The sequence below is a fragment of the Podarcis muralis genome, chromosome 1, assembly GCF_964188315.1.
Source record: "Podarcis muralis chromosome 1, rPodMur119.hap1.1, whole genome shotgun sequence".
In the NCBI taxonomy this organism is placed as follows: Eukaryota; Metazoa; Chordata; class Lepidosauria; order Squamata; family Lacertidae; genus Podarcis; species Podarcis muralis.
The window spans coordinates 42,159,650-42,186,413 of record NC_135655.1 but is presented as its reverse complement, the minus strand read 5'-3'; the positions used below and the strand labels follow the sequence as shown (position 1 = coordinate 42,186,413).

The following is a 26,764-nucleotide window of genomic DNA, read 5'->3' as shown; positions in this document are numbered from 1 at the left end:
CGGGTTTCCTCAGAGACCTCTCTGTACTCTGCCCCCTCTTTCATTTTGGTAATAGCTGCATTTAACAGGCTGCTGTTTTATGCAACAGTGCATTTAAGCTTCAGAGTGGTGTATCCAGATCCAGTGAAGCATAATGGTTAATTAGTATGCAGCAAATCATCTTTAAATTGGACGTCTATGGTTTGTGGACTGTTTGAATTGCTTTTTTATTAACAGTGTATAGAGAGATAATATATCATGAGTTAATACACTTCCTGTCTAAAGAGGTAAGTGCCACATGATTGTAGGAATGAAATGAAATTGGGGTCAGATGACAAATGGAGTAAATGGAGGTGAGTCCTTCTGAGCCACCCGATATTTTCAAAGTTTTCACTTTTGAAAAAAAATAAATCAAGGGGGGGTGGAGGGGTGAAAGACAAAGAGATAATTAAGCAAACTACTTTTTACTAGCTCAGTAGTAGGGGAAGGGATATACAATAGCTCAGTGAGAGCATATGCTTTGTATGCAGAATATCTTTGGCTCAGTCTCTGGCATCTCCAGGTAAGGGTGGCAAACATTATTGTCTGAAATCATGGAGACCCATTGCTACACAGTGTAGTGTAGAGACAATAAAGAAGTAGAGGTGCTTTTACACTGTCACTATTTTGGAGTGGGAGTCAATCATGTTAAGTTGTGGGCGAACATGTCAGACGACACAGCGGTTCTTTAAACAGCTCTTCTTTATTCAGATGCCAGAACAGAACTAGGCTGAGGAGCTCAGTCAGCCTGCTTATATAGAGCTCCAGAACAATGCAACTGTTGCCATGTTCTAAAACTATCTTTTTGATCCTTCATTTGCATACAAAACTATCCAATCACTGAACGTCACTTTTCGATCCTTCATTTGCATAACTATCTACAGTATCCCCCTGCTGGCCCAGGGTGAGAACTTCAGTACATAACACCTGTCCCCACCGAGATAAGGCGTTAGTTACAATCGTAATGGTTTCCTTATATACAGCACTACACGTAATGGTTCAATTAGGCACAAAAGCATATCGGTTACATTTCACATACTTAGACCAACAGTGATACATGTCCAACAACATAGTCCTTTAAATAAGTTGGGCGCTTGGAAACTCTGTCAGACCGCCGGGGCCTGGTAGCCAAGTCCGGGGGGCCACACAATTCTTGCTGAGGCTGTGGTGCGACCCTGGGTGGCATTGAAACCAAATTCCCTGGATCCGCTGCTGTGGGTGGAGCCTCCGCAAGTGGAGTGGTCTGAGCCTGTGGTAAGTCTGGCAGACCCTTTGAAGTGGCTTGGTTCGGCTCCACGCTGGCAGTTTGCGAGGGAGGTGTAGGTGGAGCCTCGCCATCTGTAAGTGTCTCTTCCGGAGCCACGAGCGCAGTTGGGGGCACCACGGTGGTGTCCAAGTCCCCAACCCTGCACCTAAGCTGGTCTATGTGCCGGCGCCACAAGCGTCCGTCTTCGAGTGCCACCTGGTACGAGCAAGGTCCAGTGACTCCCACTACTGTGGCTGGCACCCAAGGAATGTCCCCCACATAGTTCCGGGCAAAGACCTGGTTTCCTGGAACAAATGACCGTGGTGCGTTGGCACAGCCTGGGGGTTCGGCCATGGCAAAGTCCGGGTGCAGCCGGTTGAGCGGTGACCTGAGGTGGCGCCCCATAAGCAGTTCAGCAGGACTCCGCCCTGTGGCCGCATGAGGGGTGTTGTGTTGCACGAACAAGTATTCGGTGACCCGCTCGTGCCAGTCTCCCCGGTCCAGGCACACCAGTGCCTCTTTTGTCGAGCACACCATTCTCTCTGCTTGCCCATTGCTGGATGGATGAAATGGTGCCGTTAGGGCATGGCGGATGCCCAGTCCCAAAAGATACCGCTCAAAAGTGCCTGACGTGAACTGTAGTCCGTTGTCGGAGACAAGGACATCAGGACACCCATGCATCGCAAACAGGCCTCGCAGCACCTGGATGACGGCCTCGGTAGTGGTGGAGGGCATCAGGGCCACCTCTAGCCATTTGGAATAGGTGTCCACCACTACCATAAAGGTCCGGCCGTGAAAGGGGCCGGCCAGATCGATGTGCACCCTCGACCAGGGTGTCTTTGGCATCTCCCAGGTGTGTCCCTTAGCTGCCGGTGGTGCAGGCCTCGATTCTTGGCACGCTTGACAGGCGGACACCCAGGCAGTGATGGCATCGTCCATGTTAGGCCACCAGACGTAACACCGAGCCAACGCCTTCATTTTGACGATTCCCGGGTGGCCAACGTGCAGAGCCTCCAGGACGCGTTGACAGAGTCTTTGGGGAATCACGACGCGGTCTCCCCACAGCAGACAGCCGCGATGAGCCGAGGGTTCATGTTGTCTGGTTGCGAACGGTTGGAACTCCGATGCAAACGGCCCTTGTGGCCACCCCCTCCACACCCAGTTGCGCACACGGCTGATGGTGCGATCCTGGGCAGATGCGGAGGCCACAGTGGCAGCCGATACAGGCGCTGCCGGAAGATCCTCAATCAGGAGGAGCGATGAAGCTGGAGCCGGGTCTTCCACAAACGCTGGAAGAGGGCAACGGCTGAGGGCGTTGGCATGGCCCATCGATTTCCCCGGGCGATGGACGAGCCGGTAGTGGTAGGCAGCCAGGAAAACAGTCCATCGCAGCATGCACGGCGAGAGGACCGGTGGAGTTGGATGATCACTGGCGAGGAGGCCCAGGAGCGGCTTGTGGTCAGTGATGAGGTCAAAAGTCCTGCCATAGAGGTATTCATGGAACCTCTTCACTCCATCCACAAGTGCCAGTGCTTCCTTGTCGAGCTGGCTGTAATTCCGTTCAGTCAGAGATAGCGTACTGGAAAAGTAGTCGAGCGGTGCTTCTCTTCTGTCTGGAAAACGGTGACTAAGGACAGCGCCGATGCCAAAAGGTGAGGCGTCGCAGGCAAGGACCAGCGGCCTGGCTTCACTGTACTGTACCAGCACACTGTCTGATGAAAGGAGAGCCTTGACCGCGTTGAAGGCCGCCGTCTCCCGATGACCCCAGGACCAAGGTGTCTTTGTGCTGAGGAGTCGGTGAAGAGGCTCAGCCACCGTGGCTTTGTGGGGCAGGAACATGTTATAAAAGTTCAGCAGCCCCAGGAAAGCCTGCAACTCTGTCTTGTTCTTTGGGATGGGGGCCTGCTGGATGGTGCGGATCTTAGATGTGGTCGGGTGAAGGCCGGAGGTGTCGATAAGATAGCCCAGGAACTCCACCTGTGGAACAGCGATCTGGCACTTCTCCCCCTTTACCTTGAGCCCGGCCTCTTGGAACCTGGTCAGCACGGCATGGAGGCGCTCGAACAGCTGCTGGTGTGAGTCTGTGAACACCAAGACGTCATCAAAATATGGTACCATGCCCGGAAGCCCTTGCAGGAGACGCTCCATAAGGCTTTGGAAGATGCCAGGAGCCACACTAACCCCGAACTGCAACCGGCGGCAACGGAATGCCCCTCGGTGGGTGACGATCGTCTGGGCTTCAGCAGTGGCATCATCGACGGGCAGTTGTTGATAGGCTTGGGCAAGGTCCAGCTTAGCGAAGACCTTACCCTCACCCAGGGAATGCAGCAGGTGTTGGACAACAGGAACCGGATAAGCGTGCTGCTGAAGTGCCTTGTTGATCGTGCACTTGTAGTCAGCGCAGATTCTCACTGACCCATCTGGCTTGACAGGCGTGACGATGGGGGTTTCCCACTTGGCGTGGTCAACCGGCTACAAAACTCCTTGGGCGATCAGCTTGTCCAGTTGTTCGTCTACCTTAGCCTTGAGAGCAAAGGGAACCCGGCGTGGCTTTAGCTTGATGGGGGCGACTTGTGGATCAAGGCTAAAGAAGATGGGTGTACCTGTATATTGCCCCAAAGTGCCGTCAAAAACCTTGGCAAAGTCTTTGACCAGACTCTCAGTCTCTGCGTTAGAGATGCAGTTGATGCCGGTGACTTCCAGGCCGAGGGCATCAAACCAGTCTAACCCTAGGAGGCTTGGCCGCTGACCTTCGACCACCACCAGTCGGAGCAGGCCCGAAAAATCCTTGAAGGCGATCTGGAACCGGCCAACGCCTACCACGGGAATGTCGTTTCCCTGGCATTCTCTCAGGTGTACGCGGTGAGAGTCGGGTTGCCTTTTGGACACTCTGGGTACCAGTCTTTTGATGGTACTCCAAGACATGATGGACAGGGCAGACCCGGTGTCGATCTCCATGTCACATGGAGCGCCTTCAATGAGCACCGTGACGTTCAGCTTGCGTCGCGTAGGTGAGTCGATTTGGCCAATCGTGGTTCCAGACGGGCAGCGGCAGTTGGTGAGAGCGAAACAGCTTTCCTTGGCAGACTGGAGTGAAGACTTGGACTTGCGAGTCGGTGAAGGGGGGGTGTCAGACGGCGCCAATCGGCAGACCTTAGCAATGTGGCCCCTTCTGGAACATGTCCGACAGATGCCGTCTCTGAATCAACACTTGGCACGGGAATGGTTGCCGGCGCATTCCGGTTGGCCCTTGGACTTCTGTTGGAACTTCCTGCGCTCCTGCTTTGTCTGGTGCACATCATCGTCTTCACTGGAGGATGCCTCATCACTGCTGGCCTCTTCGTGATGCACTGGAACTGGCTCCCTAGCAAGACGTGGGCTGCTGGCCTTGCAGATCTCCTGGGGCGGAGCGTTCAGCAGCTTCCGAGGCCACAGCCTCCTCAATGGCTTTCTGCAGCGTGAGGTCTGGCTTGGCGAGGAGACGTCGTTGCAGATGGATGTCCCGGACTCTGCAGACAATTCGATCCATCAGGGCATCGTCTAAGTCTCGGAACTCGCAGTGCATTGCAGCCTGTCGCAGGGCGGTGGTGTAGTTGTTGATTGACTCCCCCTCTGCCTGGTTCTGGTGGTAAAATGCATGGCGGGCAGCAATCTTGGACGGCTTTGGCGTGTAGTGGTTGCGGAGCTTCTCTTGGATCATGTCCCACGGTGTTGCCTGGACTGCTTCAGGCGCAACCAATGCTCGGGCCGTCTCAAACACCTCAGGCCCACAGAGGCTGAGGAATAGGCCCTGCTTCTGCTCCTTTGATACTTCTGTCAGCTCGTTGGCTTTGAGGTAGCAGTCGAACCGAGCGAGGTAGGAGTCCCATGATTCAGAGGCTGGCGCAAACGACGGTAGAGGCACAAGTGAAGCCATGATTCCGATGCTGGCGAGAAGGGCGATGGATGGAACACCATGCTCTAGCCAGAACAGTCAGCTCTGAATTGGTTCTGTTCAGTGATTTCGCTCAGTGATTCAGCTCAGTGATTCAGCTCTGCCCAGAGGGTAGCTGCATCTGGCTGTGCTCTGATGTCCATCGATCCCACCTTCGTCGGCAATGTTAAGTTGTGGGCGAACATGTCAGACGACACAGCGATTCTTTAAACAGCTCTTCTTTATTCAGATGCCAGAACAGAACTAGGCTGAGGAGCTCAGTCAGCCTGCTTATATAGAGCTCCAGAACAATGCAACTGTTGCCATGTTCTAAAACTATCCAATCACTGAACGTCACTTTTCGATCCTTCATTTGCATACAAAACTATCCAATCACTGAACGTCACTTTTCGATCCTTCATTTGCATAACTATCTACAGTATCCCCCTGCTGGCCCAGGGTGAGAACTTCAGTACATAACAAATCACATACTGGCAAATTCAAGTTGTGTAATAATAAACAAGAGGCCAGGAGCAACATACCTGCTTCCCCAAAAGATCAGACTTTTTGTGATAAGGGAAGTTATGGGAAAATGCATGGGAAAGTGTGAGGGAACATTATGACACAACAACCATCTAACCTATATAACAAAAATGATTGCCTTGTGGGAAGCGACTCATAAGTGAAAATAATAATAATTAAATTTAATGACCATTCATTCTGATACGTTTGCAGGGTGGTTAGATGATGTTCCCTCAAGGTAAGGGTTATCCTACCCTTCAGCTGTGTTTTCCTATCATTTTCCCTTTCACCAAAAATCTACTCTTTTGGGGAAGCAGGTTTGTTGCACAAGAACTCCCAGTCAGCTACAATTGCAGAACCTGAAGTTGCTGGTATTTGAGTGAAGCCCATGTCTATGGAGAGGGGGGGGGGTCACCTTGGCTTTATTGCCCATGATAGCAGCCTACTGAATCCTGTTCCCCATCCTGGATGTAAACAAGTGACTGGCTTTCTCAGCATCTTCTTCCTCTTCACTTCCAGTCTCACAACTGGAGGCAGGAGAACTCTTCACCGTCTCTTTTTGTTTTAATGACCTTGAACAATTTAGTATAATCAGCAAACCTGGCCACCTCACAGCTCACCCCTAACTTGATATTGTTTATGAACAAGTTAAAAACACAGGTCCCAATCCTTCACTTTCTGCACCTCTTCATTTGAAGAACATTCATTTATTCCTACTCTCTTCTTCCTGCTACGTTACCAATTCCATATATCTCCAGATCACTCTGCTGTTAAGGCACAGGAGGAGAAACAGATTAAAAGTTGGCAACCTTCAGTGCTGGATAGAGATGGGGAACAATTCCTCCCCTTAAATCACAGCATTTGTGTGCATATTTTGTTGCAAATTCTATTGCGCTTCATGGAAGTTTTCATGTATTTCTACTGTAAAAATAGACAGATTCTGCAATAAAATGGACAAGCATGCAACGTAAACTATCTTTGATGAAATGTGCTCTCTTGAGACATAGACAGAAAAAAGGAATGTTAGATGCGACACTGAAATGGGGTTTCTGCCTTGTTATTACTGTGCCTGTCTCTGTGAGAGTTTGATGTTCAACTAAAAAAAGGCCCCAAGCAATTAGCAGGAATAAAGGTTGTTCATTCAAGCTCAGACTTGCCTTCTCAGCATCCTCTGTTTCTTTGAACTGCTCCAGGGAATTGTCTTCTTTGTATTTTACTCTTCTCTTCATGTTTAAAGCTCAGGAGAACTACTGACTCCGTACTCTCATGTAGCTTTCAAACACTGCCACTTTCAGATGCTGCAAAATCAGCTCAGGAATACTTTTATGTCTGGAGCCTTGAATCAGCCCAATACTATTTCACTAAGCACAGGGCAGGAAGCGTGGCGCTGTATTTCTCCATGGGACAAGCTTTGCTATCCACTCAACCATCATTCATCTCTTCTGTGAACATACCCAGAATTAAATCATGCCAGACAGCTGTCTGTCATGTTTGGGAGGATATTACATGATATCTGGAATAGGGTAACCAACCAGCTTTGCTCCTTTGTCTTTACCACTACAGAGAAATTGAAGGAACTATCCCCATCTTGCATTTACTGAAATAACAGGATTGCAGGGGTGGACCCTCGCAGCGAAACTTAGACAAACTGGATGTAAATTCTTCCCTTCAAATCCCCTGGGAAGTGGCTGTAGCTTAGTGGTAGGGCATTTTCTTTGCACATGGTGTTAAGTTCAAACCCTGCATCTTCAGGCAGGACTGGGAGAGATCTCCATCTGAAAAGCTAGAGACAAGTAAATAAACCAGCGTTTTCTCAATCCCGTGTACCCAAATGTTGTGGGACTATAACTCCCACCATCCCTAGCTAGCAGGTAGTCAAGGAGGATGGGAGTTGTAGTCCAACAACATCTGGGGACCCAAGGCTGATAAAGGCTGCAGTGGACAATACTGAGCTAGATGGAGCAATGGTCTGACTCAGTAGAAGACAGCTTACTATGTTCCCCAAACTGGTCTAGAGCCCCACTGGTGGGGGGAATTATAAGATGAAGAGGGGACTTCTATTTCTGAAAACCTTTAAAACACACATACATATACAAACACACACACAACTCTTTGCTTATAAAGGGCTGCTTTGCCTCTGAAAGCTATATTTGCATATGCATCCATAAATTAGCATATGCAAATTTTATGCAGATTTCTGTCATGGGCCTCCCTGAACACGAACAAAATGTACAAAACCCCATTTAAATAAAATAAATAAACCAGGATGGGGAAGACAAACTGGCTTTATCCTCTTTTTTCCTACAACTGTTGCCCTATAGTTGTGTGTGTGTTAAACCCAACCAGTCACTTTCTATCACTCAGGATGCTTCCAGATGGGATGACTTGTGGGATGAATGTTTCTCATGCATGCAGGGTTTTGGGGGGGCAGGGTGGGTTGGAGCATCTGCACAATGTTGTTCTTATCAAAATGCAAGCCCATATCTCCCACCCCCACATTTTCTTTGGATTTTCCCTTTCTGGGAAAAATTCAAAACTGTTGGCAATGTCCCTTTTCTGATATCTCAAAGATCTGTTTACAGCATTAAATTTCTGCTGAAAACACTCCAATTACAATACTTTTAAATGGAGTTTATCCTTGCTCTCCTGTGTGCGTGATGATATACTTAGTGTCAGCTCCTCTTGCATTGGCGTGTCTATCTGCACAGCCAGTCTGAGTCAATTTTGTGATGTCTAGAAAGTGTGTTAAAAGGAAGGAAGGATTGAAGGGCCCCTGATTAGGCATTTGGCTAGGCAGTATTGAATGTTATGACATGTGACGACTTGGTCTATTAATTTGTATCATTTATGATCCTTGTTTATAAAAACTCAATAAAAAGTTATGTTTAAAGAAGAAGAAGGTAGGATTCAGGCAGGGGTGGATGACGATTTGGAGATCTTGAGTGTGCTTTTGCTTTTCACTCCTTCAGAAAGTGGTGGACTCTTCTTCCTTGGAGGTTGTTCAGCAGAGGTTGGATGGCCATGTGTGATAGATACTTTAGTTGAGATTCCTGCATTGCAAGGGGTTGGACTAGATGTCCCTCAGGAACCCCTTCCAACTCTGCAATTCTATGATTGTCTGATTCTATCACTCCTAATGGGGCTGCCAGTTTCCACCCTGCACAGCTGTTGCAAAGTCAGGCAATTGTTCCTGCAGCTGCCATGTATGGTTACAAAATTCAGACCAACCAAAGTAATAAATAGTGAGAGCTTTTTGGCAGCAGAAGACCTAGAAGTTGACAGGATTCTGCATGAATTGGTAGGCAGCTGCATCAGCTAGATAGGAGACAAAGCAGCCCTGTGTGCTGTATGCAAAGCATGTCTGGCTGTTGTTAGGAAGCCGACTGTCAGGAGAGAGAGCAGGATTCATGCTCGTGCCAGTCTTTCTCCCATGCAGGTGAGTGGAAATAAGGAGAGCTGAATTTTCATGGAAACAGTCCGTCCCAGACATCAGGATATTCTTCATTTTGGATAATCTGCCTGTTGCTCAGTTGTGACAATTGAACAACACAAACATTTATAAAGTGCCTGGAGCTGTTCAAACAGACTGTTAGTGTGCCTATAATTGATGCTTATTTAAATTATTAGCGATTGGGACCTAACCCAAAAAAATCCAAAAATTCTGTTCCTCACTTGCAAGACTAAGCATATGTTAAGAAAGAGATTTGATGACTGGTTTCTTTTAGAACATAGTATCATTTCTAAGCTGAAATTATTTATTTTCTTTATAAAACTTGCTCTTTGAAATGTATGTTTCTCCCTGTTACCCATATCTTTGATTTGGAGAAAGGCAATGCTTTTTTTCTAAAAAAAATGTTTAGGGGTACTTTCATTTTGACTCAAGAAAATCACCATTTTATAGTTCAAGTCAGGGGGAAAAAAACAGTAAATGGACAGAAGTACAAAGATTCACAAAATGTTTAGGGGTATGCATACCCCTGCATCCCCCCAGAAAAAAAAGCACTGGAGAAAGGACTGTAAAAATCACCATGTCAGAAATTGCCACAAGGGCAAGGGTGGTACAAACCCCCAGAAATTTGTTTACAACCCCCAGCCTGCATGAATGCGTGTTGACTGGTGGGAGAATGTGGAATGAAAGTTTTTGGCCTCTGTATGGAGTTGTTGGCATCCATGTTGTCCTGGGAGACAATGGAGGAGAGTCCTGATAATGGTGGCCTGAAGACCCCTCTTCACTACCCCAGGAGAGAGCTGGGGTGGTGGGTTCCCTGGATGTTTGAAGTTGAGTCTTGGATCCAAACTATGAGAGAGAGATGCATCTGGAGCATGTGGAAGTTTTGCATACTACTTTTTATTTCTGTGTTGGGCATTATTCTCTCTCCCCGGTTTAGTTTCAAGCTGTCAGAATAGGTTGGTTTGTTCATATTGTTTCAAACAAACTTGTACAGATTTTTTTTTTGGTATTTATTTAGTGATGGTATTATTTCTCGTGTGTGTTTGTTATATATTTACCGTAATTATTCACTTGATACGTTGTGAGCCACTTGGGGCACAATTTTGTGAGAAAGTGTCAATAGATGAGGCTGATCATGAAAATCTTGCAGTACGGAAGCCTCTGTTCACATTTCAGCTACCCCATTTCACCCCCACCCCCAGTTTTCTGCCCACTCCAACAGTCAGCCAAGATTCTCAATGGACTGTTATGAGGGCCTCCCACTTTATGGATTTCCACCCCCAAAATATTTTTGCACTTCTGTAAGCTTCAAGATTCCTCCAAGTCTCCTTCCCTCTTGCGTACTGGGATGTAGGGTGCCTTTTGGACTACATAGCAAGATAATATCTGCTTACGTGAACTCCAGCCCTAGTGGAACATGAAGTTACTGATTTCCAAATGGTGCCACTTGCTAAAAGCCTTTATTGTTGCTCAGTGGCAACTGGGGAACGTGGATAAATCAAGTGGATTATGTGTACCTGATGCTGGGCTTTGAGACTGGCTGCCAGCAGAGAGATACGTATTGCGGGTTCCTCCTCATAATAGTTCAGATGAACTGCTGTTCTCTGATTAATAATGTAAATATTACAAAACTCCAATAAGTCTCCAGTGGCTGCTTTCCAAGAGAAACTAAATCTGATCATGCATTGCCTTCCTGGAACTTCTCATTGCTCTGGGAAGTGGAGTGAGGGTAGCACGAGAGATTCTAAGCATTGTTATACACTCCTCACTTTCCCTGAGTGGTGGTAAGTCCCAGGAATAGCATATCTGAGTCATTTCCTTTGGTTGAGAATGTACCGGAGATTCGTGGTGCCTTGGTAATATCTCTCTGTTTACAAATAAGCAAGCAGAGATATTGCTAGCAAGCAGACAACACAAGTGCTAACCGCACACAAGCTCCCAATGAAGCTACAGCTGTACCTCTGCTTCAGCCAACTGCAGCTAGGAATATAGCAAGCTGCCGTATATCAGGGTCAGTTTAGCTATTTAGCCTAGTACTGTCAATTCTGTCTAGCAGTGATTCTCCAGCTCTCAAACAGAGAGGGCTTTCTCATCAACTGTTGTGGGGCCTTCAAAATGATAGGATGTGTTCTGCCACTGAACAATAGTCACTTGCCAGAGTTTCATCTTTCTGTCTATGTGGCAATTCTGATGCTTCTACTCCAGATGTCCTCCAGCTGCCTGCCAAGGCCCCACAACGCAGTTGCTCCCTATGTAATGAGCAACCATACAAGACAGCAGCATATACCGGTAGATTTTGAATTCAAATAGGCCACAACTTTATTGATTACAGATGTGAAAGGTTTGGCATTGGGTGAAGCCATTTCTTTAAATCCAGCCCATCTGCTGTGAGTGTACCTAAGGGTAAATCACAACATGAGGGAGGCCCTATGACCTACATCAAATAGGGGTACCCCAGGGGGCTCCCCTATGGAGGAGTTCTATGGCCCTAGCCCCCATCTGGGCATCAGGCACAAGCAACTCTTCATGGATCCCCTTAACCGAATACCCTTAACCAAGGAGGGTAGGCAGAGGCTACAACATCACCTCCAGACCAGACTAAGGCTTACCCAGTGCCTAACCTCACAAAGTTGTGAGAATTACTATGAGGTAGGTGAAAACCAATTGGCCAATGCCAATTGGCCAAGTGGAAAAATTCCTGCCCAGCCCTGAATAATGGCAACTTTTGTGGAGGAATGCTGGCCTGGCCACAATTTATATCCTATGGGGCGGGCCCAAGCGATGCCCATTGGCTGGTTTGACCCTCCCCCTGAAGAATCCCCAGACCCAGGCTTGTCTACCATTGGCCAATCTTCAGGCCGGCCTGCAGTCATCCCCAGCTGGCCACCAGATCACTGATGTTAAAGGAAAACAGAATGTCCTAATTACTGTATATTCATTTGTTCTCATGATTGGGGTGGTTCATGGGAGATTCCTTTGCAAATACTATTTTCCCTGAATAAGTTTTGAGGTACTCATACTGCTTCTAAACAGCACGTAAGGTGCTGCTAAAATCCTGTAACTTTTCACGTCACAAATGCTCTGGGGTTTTTTATTGTTCTGCTTTTGTTGTGTTAGACTCCCTCTAGACAGTAATAATGCAGAAGCATTGGAGAAGAATCAAAGAACGGTTAATAAAGCAAAATAAATTTACCACCAATGCACTATTACTGGGTCAAGAACATGTTTCAGAATACACCTGCAATATAACAGCAGTCTGGAGAGGTCCTTTGTCAAGAGTTTTTGCAAACTCGTGTACAAGCAGAAGCACGTCTTTTCTTGTTTATGTTGATTTATCACAATGCATCAAACAGCCCTCCTGTGAGTGGAAGGTGCTTTCTGCATGCAAAAGGGTATCTTTGGGGCCAACCCACAACCAATGTGATATTTTCTCTCTATAAAATGAGAACAATAACATGCACCACAAGATTGTGGTGAGGGCCTGCAGGATAACTGAGGATGATCTAGCAAAAGTTAAGCACCTTGCAGTCCCACTGAGAATGAAGATTTTGCTTAAATCATTCCCATGGACAACCAGGTGGCTTCAGAGTGTTTAACTCTAGCTGAATCATGCCCAGAATTTGTAAAGCACTTTTCAGATCAAAAGTGCTATAGAAAACCAAGGACTAACTAACTAACTAGAGAAATGTTCAAATGCTATTTGTGTGTGCTAATTTTGGTTGGAAGTGCTCATATTGATGGTGAAGACAAGGCTTTTAACTACAGATCTGCTTTTCCTTTCTGGCAGCAGTGTGGAATAGAAAGGATTTGGTAAGAATTTTGCTCTTGTCCTTCTTCCACATCTTGTTTCCCAACCTTTTCCTCTGTTCCATTGTCTGAACCTGACAATCCTTGGTTTCTTCTGTATTGTCTGTTCTTAAAAAAATGAAATAAAAATAAAGAAAAAACCATGGCAGGGGAATCTGATCTTCTTAGCTTGTGCTGATGCTTCTTTGCTCCCGAATAAATATTCCCTTTTGTCTCCTTGCAGGTGGATGAAAAGAGAACGGCGGAGAGGAGGTGGTCAGAGGGTGACAAACATTCAGAGAATGTGCTTGTCAGAAAGGTGAGAGCAGTCTTTAATGACAATTTCCGTGAACAGGGAGCAGGGCTGACTGGCTTAATTCACTAACCATCAGTGGCTGCATTTGACAACAGAAAATTCCAATTCACAAGTCAATTCTGACTAAATGCACAAGAAGATTCTGACTAAACCTAAGGAAGGACTTTCTGACAGTAAGAGCGGTTTGACAGTGGAACAGGCTACCTTGGGAGGCGGTGGACTTGCCTTTATTGATGGTTTGCTTTTTAAAAAACATTTTGAGGTTTGCCTCAGGTGCCAAAATGTCTTGGGCCGGCCCTGACAGTGGCTAGCTGCAACATGCACAGCTGAACTACTTAAATGGGCCAGTTGGCTTTGTGCCCTGATTTGCCACGGAGAGCATCCTAGTGCTCATGCGTTGGCTGCAGTATTACCACCAGTACTGCATGGTCAGTGACAGCAGTGAGGAAATTCTGCTTAAGGTCTTTAGAAAGAATTCTTCCCCATCAGCGAATAAGGCAATTTTGCTTGCCACTATGTTTATCTCACCCTGAGGTGACTTGTGGGCACAAGACACGTGACCTCATTGTAAACAGAGATGTGTCAGTTACAGGTAGGTAGCCGTGCTGGTCTGCCGTAGTCGAAACAAAATAAAAAAATTCCGTCCAGTAGCACCTTAGAGACCAACTAAGTTTGTTATTGGTATGAGCTTTTGTGTGCATGCACACCTCTTCAGATTGTTTCACCTGGCAAACAGCACCCATTGCTTCAGACGCTAAAGGGGATAAAAGCAAGCACCTGATGCACCGTTTGGTCCAGGGAATCCGTTTCCAGTATGGTGCAATGCTAAGTAATGCCGTTTTGTGGAATGCCATCACAGTGCTGTTCAGCACACAGGCCACCAGAGGGTGCCAGAAGCACAGCACGGCTTTAGCCATCCTCACCTGAATATTACATTTTACATACAAACAGCAAAAGAATAGGAGGGGGAACTTGCTTGCCTAGTCCAGTGCTTTAATTTGACAAGGACTGCAGTCAAGGTGCGGGAGGGACCTGCCTTACTTGGAGTGCAAAACGAAGCCATGGTGCTTTGCTTGAGGTTGAAAAGGTTTGTGGCAGGAAAATGCTCAGGCTGGGCATGCAACGCCTGTTCTGTTCCTCCACCATCCTTGCACCACCATACAAATTCTTTCACTGCTCCATCAAGCCGTATGACTAAGACCTGTCACACGCGATTCATTCTTGCAGCTGTAGTAAGCTCTTTGGGAAGGAGGGGTGTTGATCCAGAGGCTGCTAACTGCCCGGCGTTAACAACAAAAAACACGTCACTCTCAGATTGCAAGGGGCTGACTCTTTTTTTGCAATACATTTGGCCCTGCTCACTGTTCAGCACAGACCCAGAAGGAAGCCTTGGCTCCCTTGAGCCGACGAATGCTCGTAATTAACGGAGCACAAATTGAATAAGCCTCCCTTTCCCGGTGAAGTGATTCATTAGCCTGAGCTCCAGCTGCAGCCCAGGGAGCACGGTGAGCTGAGCTGATCTGTGTCACTCCCTTATGGCCCAAGAAGCGCAGCTGTGGCCAAGCTGAGCTGAGGCCCTGGTCAGCATGGTAAACAGCTCCCTGCCCTTGCCCTGAGCTGGCTCCCAACAGTGAATATCTGCTGCTCACTTCCTTAATACAAAGTGCAGTCATCCTTGGAAAAGCTGGGTTGCTCCTTACATTTCATATTGCCCAGAAGATACGTGATTCAGCAGGCAAATCTGTAAACACGAGCTGCCTCCCCCACCCACTTCAAGACACACTTTCAGTTCGAGTTGGCTATATTCTACAGAGCAGTTCATCATCCCTTCTGATGGCAGTTCCACCCCTTGTTTAGACTGAGGGGGTGTCGATATTTGGGGATCTATCACTCTTTTTTGAGCTATTAAAAATAAACATATCCTGGCTAAATCCAGAGTCTCTCACTTGAGCTCATAAGTCAACAAACAGTGGACACCAGCTGTGATTCTTGCTGATCGATTTGCCAGGTTTGGAATATTCATTCCAATTCCCCTACACAGTAATCTCCTAGATGTCCTGGATACAAACCCCCCCCCCCCGAATCATAGATTTCATTCACCTGCTATTCTAGTGATCCAACAGGGTCTCTGATATAGAACTATATCTCTTATTTCTCATTTCTCATCAAACTCCTGAGTCGGGCAGGTGAAGCGCAGGTATGGTTATGGGAAGCAATTTTGGGGAGGCCAGAAACGGAAGTGGCTGGAGGGTGTCCTGAGCCTCTGGGGTGCTTTTCTATTGCTCGCAGTAGAGATCCTAACTTCTTGCTTCTCCACCCACATGTGGGATGGGCTTGTCCCTTTGGCGGAGAAGTAAAGTGTTGCTGTTCTTTCTCTCCTTTGCCCACCCACATAGGTGTGTCTCCTTGGCAACAGGTTCCTCAGCCTCTAATTTTCTTCAGTTCTATTTTGATCTGCAATGAAATGCCAAGGGTGTTAATTCTTGTTCAGGGTGTGTGCGTGCGTGTGGCCGTCTTTGAAGGGGAGAAATATGGAATATTGATTTATCCACAGACAATGAACGTCACAGGACGTGTATATTCAGCAATATGCTCTGGGGCCTCCCTTCAGTTCAGAGAGCTGCTGGTTGGCTCCCACATCTGGTGGGCTACACTAAACTCTTGCTGTGTTGATGGCTTTCTTTCAAATTCATTCCTTCTTGTTCTGAGCAGCCACTTTTCGTTAAGGTCTTAAGCATTCAAGCAAGACCAGCATTCAGCTGCTACAACGCCGAATGGAACAATAAATCATGAGGCCTCAGGCAGCGCAAACAAACAAATTTCCTGCTCAAAGTACATTGTTCTGACTTGTATACTGGAGGCTCATTATGCAGCATGCTCTGAGCTCCCTGTCCTCCTGGGACCAACTATACAGGTACAAACATTTATACATAGTGCAGCACTATAGCACTTTTCCCCAACATAGTGCACGCCAGATATTTTGGACCACAATCCCCTTCATCATGGCAATGCTGGCTGGGGCTGATGGTAATTGTAGTGCAAAATACAGTGGTACCTCAGGTTACAGATGCTTCAGGTTACAGACTCCGCTAATCTAGAAATAGTACCTTGGGTTAAGAACTTTGCTTCAGGACGAGAACAGAAATTGTGTGGTGGTGGCACGGCTGCAGCAGGAGGCCCCATTAGCTAAAGTGGTACCTCAGGTTAAGAACAGTTTCAGGTTAAGAACAGACCTCCAGAACGAATTAGGTTCTTAACCCGAGGTACTACTGTATCTGGAGGGCACCAGGTTGACGAAGGCTGCTCTATAGTGTGGCATAGTGGCTAGTTCATGAGGTGTTAACTAGGAACGCCCAGTCTCAGCTGTCATCTCACTAGGCGGCCAGAGTTGGGCTACTCTCCCTCAATCTCACCATCCCATCTGCGGTATGAGATAAATAGTGGCCTGCCTAACCATAGGACTGTCCTTTTCTTTAGGTAGAGATGGCTGTCTCAGGCAGCTGATTTGGGTCATGAAAAGGCAGCCAGCTGTTTGTTACTTATTTTACATTATTGTATTTTTCCTGCAAGAGAGAAGGAGAGAGAGGTGTGGGGGGTTTTGCCTCAAGGTCCAAAAGAAGCTGTTCAGCCTTGGGTACCAGGCCCCTTGATTTGAGGAGGGCACCATTTACTGCTCCAGCTCAGGTAGTGAGCATCTGTTTTAACAAATCTTGCGAACAATGAGCTGTGCGAGCCATTTGTGTAACTGTGTGTGCCAAATGAGCAGTTAACCATTTGCATTTGCCACCTCAGGAGTGTGCGGTGTCAACTGTTCGTTGATCGGCATTAGGTGCCTGTGCAGAATTATCTGTTCTGACAAAGCATTTTGTCAGGTGTTGAATCCTGGAGTGCTTCTTGAAAGCACAAACATGTGCATGGGTCGTTTGGAAGCCCACACAGAGGAGATAGTTCCTTTTTTCCTTAGGGTGCCCAAACATGGGCACCTAGATGCCTCCATTGCAGAGCATCCTTTGGTGTTCTGCAGCTCAGGAGGATATAGAAAATACAGAGCATTTAAGCTACCCAAGACTCTCAGATTACTCAAGCAGGGGATTTTGATTGGGGTGACATGCAACAATATATTCCTAGCCACAATCGCCAAATGATACAAGTTTCCAGGGGTTCCAGGTACTTAACCAGGGTTTGTGTTTCCTTTGGAATGAGGCACAGCAGCGACTGTGGTGTCTTTAGGTTATATGGCTTAATTACACATAATATACAACCTGAGCCTATGATGGAGGGGTTGACTCAGGCTTTGTCTTTCGAACTATCAAAGAGCTGAAGGAGGGGCCCCACCCATTTGCTGTCTGGCACAGAGCCCCTTTTCCTTTGTTCTCTTAATGGCCCATTTCCCAGGTAATTACGGTACCTCATGAGGAAGCTAGCCTGTTCTATATTTTAACACTTGCTGATTTAAGAGATTAAAGGATTCTGGCACCCCCAAACTCATAACAATATAAAGAGGAAAGAGGACAGGCCAATACATTGTTTTTATTTTTGGTTGGCCATTTATAATTAGTGTTTTATTCTTCCTTTTATAATGATCCGCTGTGCTGGTTTTTTTACTTTGTTGCATTTTAGTTATTTGATTGTTTTAGGGTTTGTTTGTTTTTAGTTTTGTAAACCACTGTAATATCTCCATGAATTTTGGTATATAAATACTATAAATAAATAAATAAATAAATAAATAAATAAATAAATAAATAAATAAACAAACTAAGTAGTATTTTTTACTTGTTTTTTAAAGCATAATTACACTGCCTTTTGACTATACATTCTTTGAGGTGGCAGGACACAGGTGGTGCTGTGGCCTAAACCCCTGAGCTTTTGGGGCTTGCTGATTGGAAGGTCAGCAGTTCAAATCTGTGCAACGGAGTGAGCTCCCATTGCTCTGTCCCAGCTTCTGCCAACCTAGCAGTTCGAAAGCACACCAGTGCAAGGAGATAAATAGGTGATTGGACTTAATCCAGAGGTCATTTACCTTTACCTTTGAGATGGCTTAAAATATTAATAACCAATAGGCTCAGTTTGCAATAAAATCCAATTAAAACAGCACAGAGTGGGATATGTAAGCAAAACAGCAAAAATAGCAGCAGATAAAAATAGCTTCCCAAACTGGAGCAGGAGCTGAGAAATGGAACCGCAAGAGAATAGCAGCTCAGCCATTCAATACGTAGGTGTAAAAAAACTGCCTTCATTTAGTCCCTAAAAGCCAATGATGACTTAGCACCTTATGATTCGGGGGGGGGGGGGGCTTCTGTAAATTGGACACCACTACAGAGATGACTTTCTTCCCTGTCAGCACCTACCTTATTTCTGAAGGTGAGGGCGCCTGGAGCAGGACTTCCGAAAAAGACAGCTTCACAGGGTCAAGCAGCACAAAAACCCCCAATGATCTTTATAAAAGCCCTTCCAGACATTGTTTTCGTTCTGCGTTCATGATTATGGTGCTATTGGAAGTGGCCATCGCAATCCAGCTTTCAATGCTAGTTGCACCTGCAAACATTTCAGGGTGGCCAGAGTGCTTCGTTTCTAATTGGTGTATATCCTGTAGCCTGAAATCCCATAACTTTTCACATCACAAATGTTCTGGGTTGTTGTTTTTTATTGTCCTCCTTTTTGTTGCACTTGAGCCCCTCTGGGCAGCAATAATGTGGTGACACTAGGAAAGCAGTCCAGAGCGACTAATAAAGCAGAATAAATCCACCAGTAAGGCAATTCTTATTATGTCAAGAACATGCTGCGGAATATGCCCACAATAAAACACTTTGCTTGCGACACCACTTTTGAGAGCTGATCAAACTAGGCCCAAATAGTACCGCACCGTATTTTTCGCTCTATAAGACGCACCAGACCATAAGACGCACCTAGTTTTTGGAGGAGGAAAACAAGAAAGAAAAAATATTCTGAATCCCACACGCCAGAACAGCAAGAGGGATCGCTGCGCAGCCTGCATTCACTCCATAAGACGCACACACATTTCCCCTTACTTTTTAGGAGGGAAAAAGTGCATCTTATAGAGCAAAAAATACGGTAGCTTCCTGATTGGCAAGCATGATGGTGAAGTGAAACTTGTGCAAGCCTAGAGACACCTACCTCCTCCTTTGCATTACTTCCCCTTTCACTACCCTTTCTGAAGTCAGGATAGCTGCATTCAAGTGCTGAAGGAGCCGAGTTGTCGTTGAGAAGCCCTTCAAGCAGCCACCCATATACGAATTGGATTGGCCGTAATGCAAGAAGGTGAGATGGTCAGCCAAAGGACCAGCAGATTGAAACGGCCTAAGAGATTCATAATTGCTGTGGTGATCATCAGCTTGAACTCTGGACGCCCAGGAAGTCCTTCCACATTAATCACATATTGTTTTGTTTCAATTAGGAGAGAGGAAAATCTCCCCAGAAGAGCCCAGGGGATAAGGGCTCTACCCTGACCGGGAGAGAGCGGTCGGAATACATGCGGTGGAAGAAGGAACGGGAGCAGATTGACCTGGAGCGACTGGCACGCCACAAGAACGCAAGGGGGGAATGGCGGCGGGCTTGGGACACAGAAAAATCAGAGCACATGTAAGTTGTCTCCCAGTCAACACACACTCTCCATGCTTGTAGGCCAGGCATGGCCAAACTTGGCCCTCCAGCTGTTTGGGGACTACAATTCCCACCATCCCTGACCACTGGTCCTGTTAGCTAGGGATGATAGGAGTTGTAGTCCCAAAACAGCTGGAGGGCCAAGTTTGGCCATGCCTGCTGTAGGTCATCTTTTACCAACCCAGTGCCCTCCAAATGTTTTGGACCAGGGCTTTTTCAGCCATAACTCACCGGAGCTCAATTCTGGCACCTCTCAGGTGGGTGCCATTGCCATTCAAAGAGAACAAGGGAAGTGGTCATGGTGAGTTCCGACATCTATCTTAAAAAAAAAACCAGAACTGTTTTAGATTACAACCCCCATCAGCCTCCCTGTGCTTGCACTTGATGGGGCTGGTGGGAATTGCAGTCCAAAACATCTAGAGGGTACCAGGCTGGCCAAGGCAGATTGTAGCCTGCAAAGAGGTCAGTGATAGGAAAAATATCCTGGAGGGAGCTAGAAAGCTGATGGGAAGTAATATGCTTCATGCTACTCTTGGGGCTTTGTAGGCTTTATGGGGCTTGTGATTGCTAGAGAAAGAGGGTAGTATATCAATGTCTCTGCCTAAATAGATGGCTCAGAGTAAACTACCCACAGAGGATCCATTAAAAGATGGACTCTCCTTCCTTGGAGGTTTTTAACCAGAGGTTGGATGGCTATATGTCATGGATGCGTTAGTTGGGATTCCTGCATTGCCGGGGTTGGACTAGATGACCATCGGGGTCCCTTTTAATGCAAAAATTCTATAATTCTATGAACATCAGGGCATGTGCAAGTTAAGGAGAAAAAGGCAACTCATGTTGATAAGAAAAGGGCCCCTTGTAAAGGAGGACATCACAATTTATTTAACTGAACACAATTTGTTTAACTAAAAGCCAGTCTAATTTATTAGTGAATGCCCTCCATACAGTCCACAGAGATTTCGAAGGGAGATACTGGTTATTTTGTATTTTAAAACTGACCTAAAAACACAGAATTTGCAGCCAGCCACTTGGCAAAACTGTTTGGCAGCAGTTTTCAGGGCGGGCAAAAGCAAGGACTGTTTCATAACAAGGGGTAGGTTTACACAGTCATTTGTTAATGTGTTAAATTTAACATGAGCAGCCTTTTGGGAAGATTCTTCTCTGCCCCAGCTTCATACATGAACTATTCTTCTTTCATTTGCAGGTTTGATGATACTAAAGATGGAGAGCCAGCTTTGGATTGTGTCCACAACAAGAAAGGTGAGCAAAGGGCTGGACATGTATTTACCGGCAACTGCTTTTCTGACTGCTTTTAACTGTTCTAGAATTGCTTTCCTTTTCCTTTTTGTGCTTAAATTGTGGATCTGTTTGCTTCTGCTCCCCAGACTCTTTCACAAGGAAGCACAGAATAGACATTCACTTATTAGTGAATAAATAAGTTGATGTCAGGATCAAAAAAATGCAACTCTTGGATATCTTGTTTGCTTTGTCTCAGATATCCAGGCCTCTCCTAATGTGGCTCCAAGTCTCAAGGCTACTTCTTTCATACCTTTTTAAAGTCATGCCTTTGTCAGAAGATGCTGGGCCCTTGTCACTCCCATCCCAGTTTTTCATGTCTTCATTTTGAGGTGTGACCCACAGTAGTAGTTTTATGTCATTGAAGTGGATGGTGGAAGACACCCCTAAACCTGGTGTGCAAACTTTCAAGAGCAGTTGCCAAGCCAATCCTGTTTCTGTGTGGCTCTCTAGGTGGGGGGAATAGCAATGTTAAGCAGTGTGTCCAGTGTTTTGGAACGGGGGTTGGGGTTGGGGAAATCATGGGCAACTCTCAAAGATTCTTGCACTGCGTTCTTTCTTTACTCATGTGAGTTCTTTATTTCTGTACCAGCTGGGGATATGAGACAGTTCCAGCGTTAAAGTGCAAATAAAACAATAATTTTTGTTCTGCACCATAAAGGAAAAGTCAGAGCACAGTTTGCTTCTTAGGGCTCTCATGTGTGCTGCATGGTATTCTCTTGAGATGTTCCCCAGAACTCCATCCCTGAACTCTGCATTCACCAGAAGGGACACTCCAATTGCCAATATTGACTAGGTCAAAATCCACTGTCTGCCTGAACCATAGACTCTGACTACTGTGAAAATTGGAAAGTTTCTATCTTGGGGGTGGGGGTTAGAAAAGAGACTGAAGACAATGTGCAATGCCTCTAAGTGAGGCAGATAGAAATCAAATTCCATGTTCCGATTCACAAAACAAAAAGATATTTGGAAACAACTTTCCAATAAATATTGAAGATTTCAACCGGCACATAGATTTCTAAAAAAAAGTTCACTATTTTTGCTCGCCACTGTTATACTAGCTGCTTTCTCGGTTCCCTTTTCACCAATGTACAGATTTTTATATTAGCTGATGAATCACCTGATCTTCCCTTTCCTAGATGTGCAAACTGTTTTTACATCAAATTAGGCAATCTGTGCTCTGTTGCTGCTGCTGTTTCTGCTGCTGCTGGGGGATGGAATTTGTTGTTACATGATCCTGCTCTGTTACATGCTTTGTCCTTTCAAGGAGGAAGAAATGCGAGGAAGTCCCAGCACCGATCCTTGCCTTCTGAAGGAAAAAGTAAGTAAGTCTCAGGAACAGGGCTGAGTTCAGTTCAGCCGTAATGTAAATGCTGGCTTCCCCCCCCCCCCCATGTCAGAAGTATCACAAAAACTTTTCCTAGATAGGAAGTTTTTGCCCCCAAGACCATCTTGCCATCACTCCAGGCCCAGAGTTAATGTTGCATTTGTAGAGGCCCTGGATATCATACAACTTTCCCTGACCTTCAGATGCTAATTGCGAATATTTCTGTGGGTTTGTGCTTCCTTCCATTGCTATACTTCTGCTGCTATTTCTTGCACCTTTCTGTGACATCACAGCTCGATGGGAATATTTGGGACACTGAAGTAAAGGAGAACTGAAATCCCCCTCCCCCAAAAGCAAGATTCATCGACCCTATACTGTCTCTTTCCTTGCAAAGAGGGCACACTGCTGGCTAACAGCCAAGGACAAAGCAGACGAGAAGCAGAGCAGAAATGCTGTATGCTAGGAAGCAGGCTGGGAATGGTTCCATATAGGACAATCAGAGTGGGCACGTTGCAGGGGTTATAGTTTCCAGACATGTGAACCAAAGCTTTGCAACCAGGGAGCATTCTGGGAATAGTTGAAGAGGGCTGCACCAGGAAGTTCCATGGACTTTGTGGCTGAATAGCATACAGAGATGGCACAAGGGATGGGGGAAGAGTGGTATTTGGATAACCAAAGAAGCAAGCAAGGAAATAACTGAATCAGGACAGGAAGGCTCACAAAAAACACTCCCACTGTGATTTTGGAAGTTTGCTTAGACATTTCTAGCCAGCCAGCCTCCCCCTCTCCCTGATATGAAGAGCCAGGCAATCTCCCACCTATACACTGACCAGATCCAGACCAGCTTAACTTCAGCAAGCTTGCTGAGTGGCACACGCCTTCAGACCAAAATCCTGGAACCCCATAAAAGTGGACGCTTTTATCTTTCTCAGTGCAATCCCCTCGTCCCTGGCTAACCGCATTGCTGACATCCAACTAAACAGGCCAGTGCAGTGATGTTCAGCTGCAGAACGTAAATTCTCAACCTTCTCCTCATCCCATGCTCCCCCCTCAATCTGCTCCGGAGAGTAGGGGGAACCCCTGGAACACACAGAGAGAAAAATGTGGGAAGGTTACACTAGAGCAAAATGCTTTAGCTGTGCAATGTAACTGTTTTGTTGGATACCACCAAAGGATTCTGTAGCACTTTCACTTCCAGTCCTCATGGCTGCTGGGCCCTTCTTTAGCCATGGAGATCAGAACTGTGGCGTATTGTGGCCTGGTGCTGGACTGGCTAGCCTTGGCTCATGGCATTTTTCTTTTAGGTGGAGGTCAGCACAGAAGAAGCACCAGTGAGTCTGCTGCCAGAACATTGCCAGTAGTGAGCAGTAAAGCCAGAGGGAAGGACAGACTAACAGGCAGAGCCAGAAGGTAAGGGAGCAGCTTTCAATGGGACTTCACTGCCTTTGGTGGGAGGCCTGCTCAGCCAAAATGAGCATCTCCACTCAGGCCTTATCCACACTTCGGGTTGCCATATTTCAAAAAGTAAAAACCAGGACATCCTGAAATTTGTTGAGCTTTTTTACAGAACCCCCCAAGTTGTTGAGCTTCTTTAAGGAATACCCAATTTTTCTATTGACTTGCCTAAGATCCAGGAAAATCCACCGCCTTTCAGAAATCCCCACCCCCACCCCAGATGTCAATTCCACCTTTGAAATCTCGGTAATGTCTGGGAAGACCAAGCCATATGACAGCCTTGTTCACCCTTACCTTTTGCCCCATCCTTTCCAAGCTCAGCCCCATGCTTCAAAGCTCTGTGTCCAAGTGTTCTTTTTCCCCACCCTGGAGCGTTCCCCACAAAAACTCGCTCTATAAAGCAGAAGTGCAACAAATGGCAATTGAGGTTTTCCACAAATTGCCATTTGCTCCAATTCAGTGGTTTGTTGAAAGGGAGACGTCAGTAACACAAAATGCTAATGGAGACTACTACTCCCAATTCTTAAGAGAAGTGAAGACTTCTTTACTTATTACAGTGCCATCCTAACCATGTGTATTCTGAAATAAGTGCTGTTGAATTCAGGGAGGTTTACTCTTGGAATCAAATCACATCCAACTATGTTGCACATTTCACAAAAAACCTGAAATGAACTATTTGCAGAACAGTGTTCCTAGTGTCATAATGCACAGCCCATCTTCATACCCACTGCCATCATCTCCAGCTCATCTACTGTTTGATTAGTTGCTGATCTCAAAGCTCTTGCCATCCATTCAAAAATTTGACTTTCAATGGACAAGCACTTTCCCCCCTTTAAAACTTACCAATTACAGTCCCTTTCGGGGGGTGGGGGGCAGTATCAAGAATAAACTGTTTCAAGAATAGATTGCATCACTAAGGAAAATGCACATGAATACCCAAAGGCAATGACTCCAGGAAGATAATTGCAACAAATCATATTTCCTTTTTCCAGACTATACTGAAAATGAGTTCAATTGCATGAGTAATTCTTTGTTAGTCTGTCCCAAATCCAGAGTGGGGGCTAGAATAGTGCCAATAGGAGGTCCCCCCCCCCTAGCTGCATAATTTTCGTCAGGATTGAGGCTGGGTAGGAAAGTGTTAATCTTTCTTTCTCCAGTACACTACAGTACTGGAGAGCCAGTGTGGTGTAGTGGTTAAGAGTGGTGGACTTGTAATCTGGTGAACCGGGTTCGTGTCTCCGCTCCTCCACATGCAGCTGCTGGGTGACCTAGGGCTAGTCACACTTCTCTGAAGTCTCTCAGCCCCACAGAGTGTTTGTTGTGGGGGAGGAAGGGAAATGAGAATGTTAGCCGCTTTGAGACTCCTTCGGGTAGTGATAAAGCAGGATATCAAATCCAAACTCTTCTACTGTGACCTTAGTGAAAATCCTCCTGCACCTGTAATTAAAGAAAGCCTCCCGCCCCACCCCCTTGCCCCACCGCACAAACATATCCTTAGTCAAGGAGTGCCAAGACAAGAAGCTAGAATTTGACTTACTCTTTTTGGAATTTTCTAGCTATTAAACCACACTATTGATAGAAGCAGTTTCTGTTTATTTGGTCTATAGATGTACATCAAAGATGGTGTGGCATGATCAGGGCTATTACACTGGGGGGGGAGGGGGGGAGACGACAGTATACATATGCACAAATTGTGCCTTTTAAAATGAGACTATAACAGAATCCGCAAATGAACAGAAATTCCATGCAAGTATGATTAGATTCCTCCTATCCTAAATTCCATTAAAATCTAGTCCAGAACATCAGAATTGCTCTTAAAAGTGCCCTTGGCACGTTGCCATTTGTCTCCTATGATTTTTCATCTCAGAATTGTCCACATATGGACAGTAACACAACTGCAAAGCAGCACAGTATTTCCACGACCACAGTGGGAATATGGCGCTCATATTAGGCAAGCAGTTGTTATGCATGAGAAGGGAAACTTATTCCAGGAGAAAGATGTTGTTGTTGGGCTTTTATGGCCCATTAAAATATAGTCTGCTTACTCAACTTTATGTGTGTATCACAAATCACACTTGTTTTTTTATTCCTTGCTGGTGTTTGAGTTAGAGCTTTCAAATTAAATCGGTGTGTTTGGACTTGCCTTTATAAATGAGATTGTTCCTGAGACTTAGCCCTTGCCCGTACAGCAAACTTAAATCTCTTGCTTCTTCCAATAAGTAGCATTGCTTCTGTCTGTAATTAGGAGCAATTATGCCATTTTTGTTTCTCGCAGCATAAAAATGCTTTAGGAAAAGGGTGAATATGCAGCTACATTTGCATTTTAAAGCTCCACTGGAGTGGAAAAACAAAGCAAACCTGTAAGACCAACCACTACAGCACAGGCAAACCAAAAAATATAGATACGGTTTGTTAAATCAGGGGTAATGAATGGCTTATTCTTTTATCAGCTTTGACTTGCGCTCCCCTACCCTGAAACCTGATAAACTAGATCAGGGGTCAGCAACCTTTTGGAGCTGTGGGCCGGTCCACCATCTCTCAGACCATGTGGTGGGCCAGACTATATTTTTTTTTGGGGGGGGGGGGGGATGAAAGAATTCCTATGCCCCACAAATAACCCAGAGATGCATTTTAAATAAAAGCACACATTCTACTCATGTAAAAACACCAGGCAGGCCCACAAATAACCCAGAGATGCTTTTTAAATAAAAGGACACATTCTACTCATGAAAAACACACTGATTCCTGGACCAGCCACGGGCTGGACTGAGAAGGCGATTGGGCTGCATCCGGCCCCTGGGCCTTAGGTTGCC

At 46.1% G+C, this 26,764-nt stretch overlaps 1 protein-coding gene across 2 annotated transcripts in view; it reads left to right on the top strand.

Annotated features, from left to right (window-relative positions):
• Positions 1-26,764, top strand: part of CCDC9B (coiled-coil domain containing 9B) — a 57,149-nt gene that overhangs the window by 17,805 nt on the left and 12,580 nt on the right. For both annotated transcript variants that reach the window (XM_028722590.2, XM_028722599.2), the window contains exons 6-10: positions 13,181-13,255; positions 19,668-19,852; positions 21,078-21,133; positions 22,437-22,490; positions 23,801-23,906. In XM_028722590.2, coding sequence (XP_028578423.2) covers positions 13,181-13,255; positions 19,668-19,852; positions 21,078-21,133; positions 22,437-22,490; positions 23,801-23,906 — 476 coding nt within the window. The remainder of the gene's footprint in view (positions 1-13,180; positions 13,256-19,667; positions 19,853-21,077; positions 21,134-22,436; positions 22,491-23,800; positions 23,907-26,764) is intronic.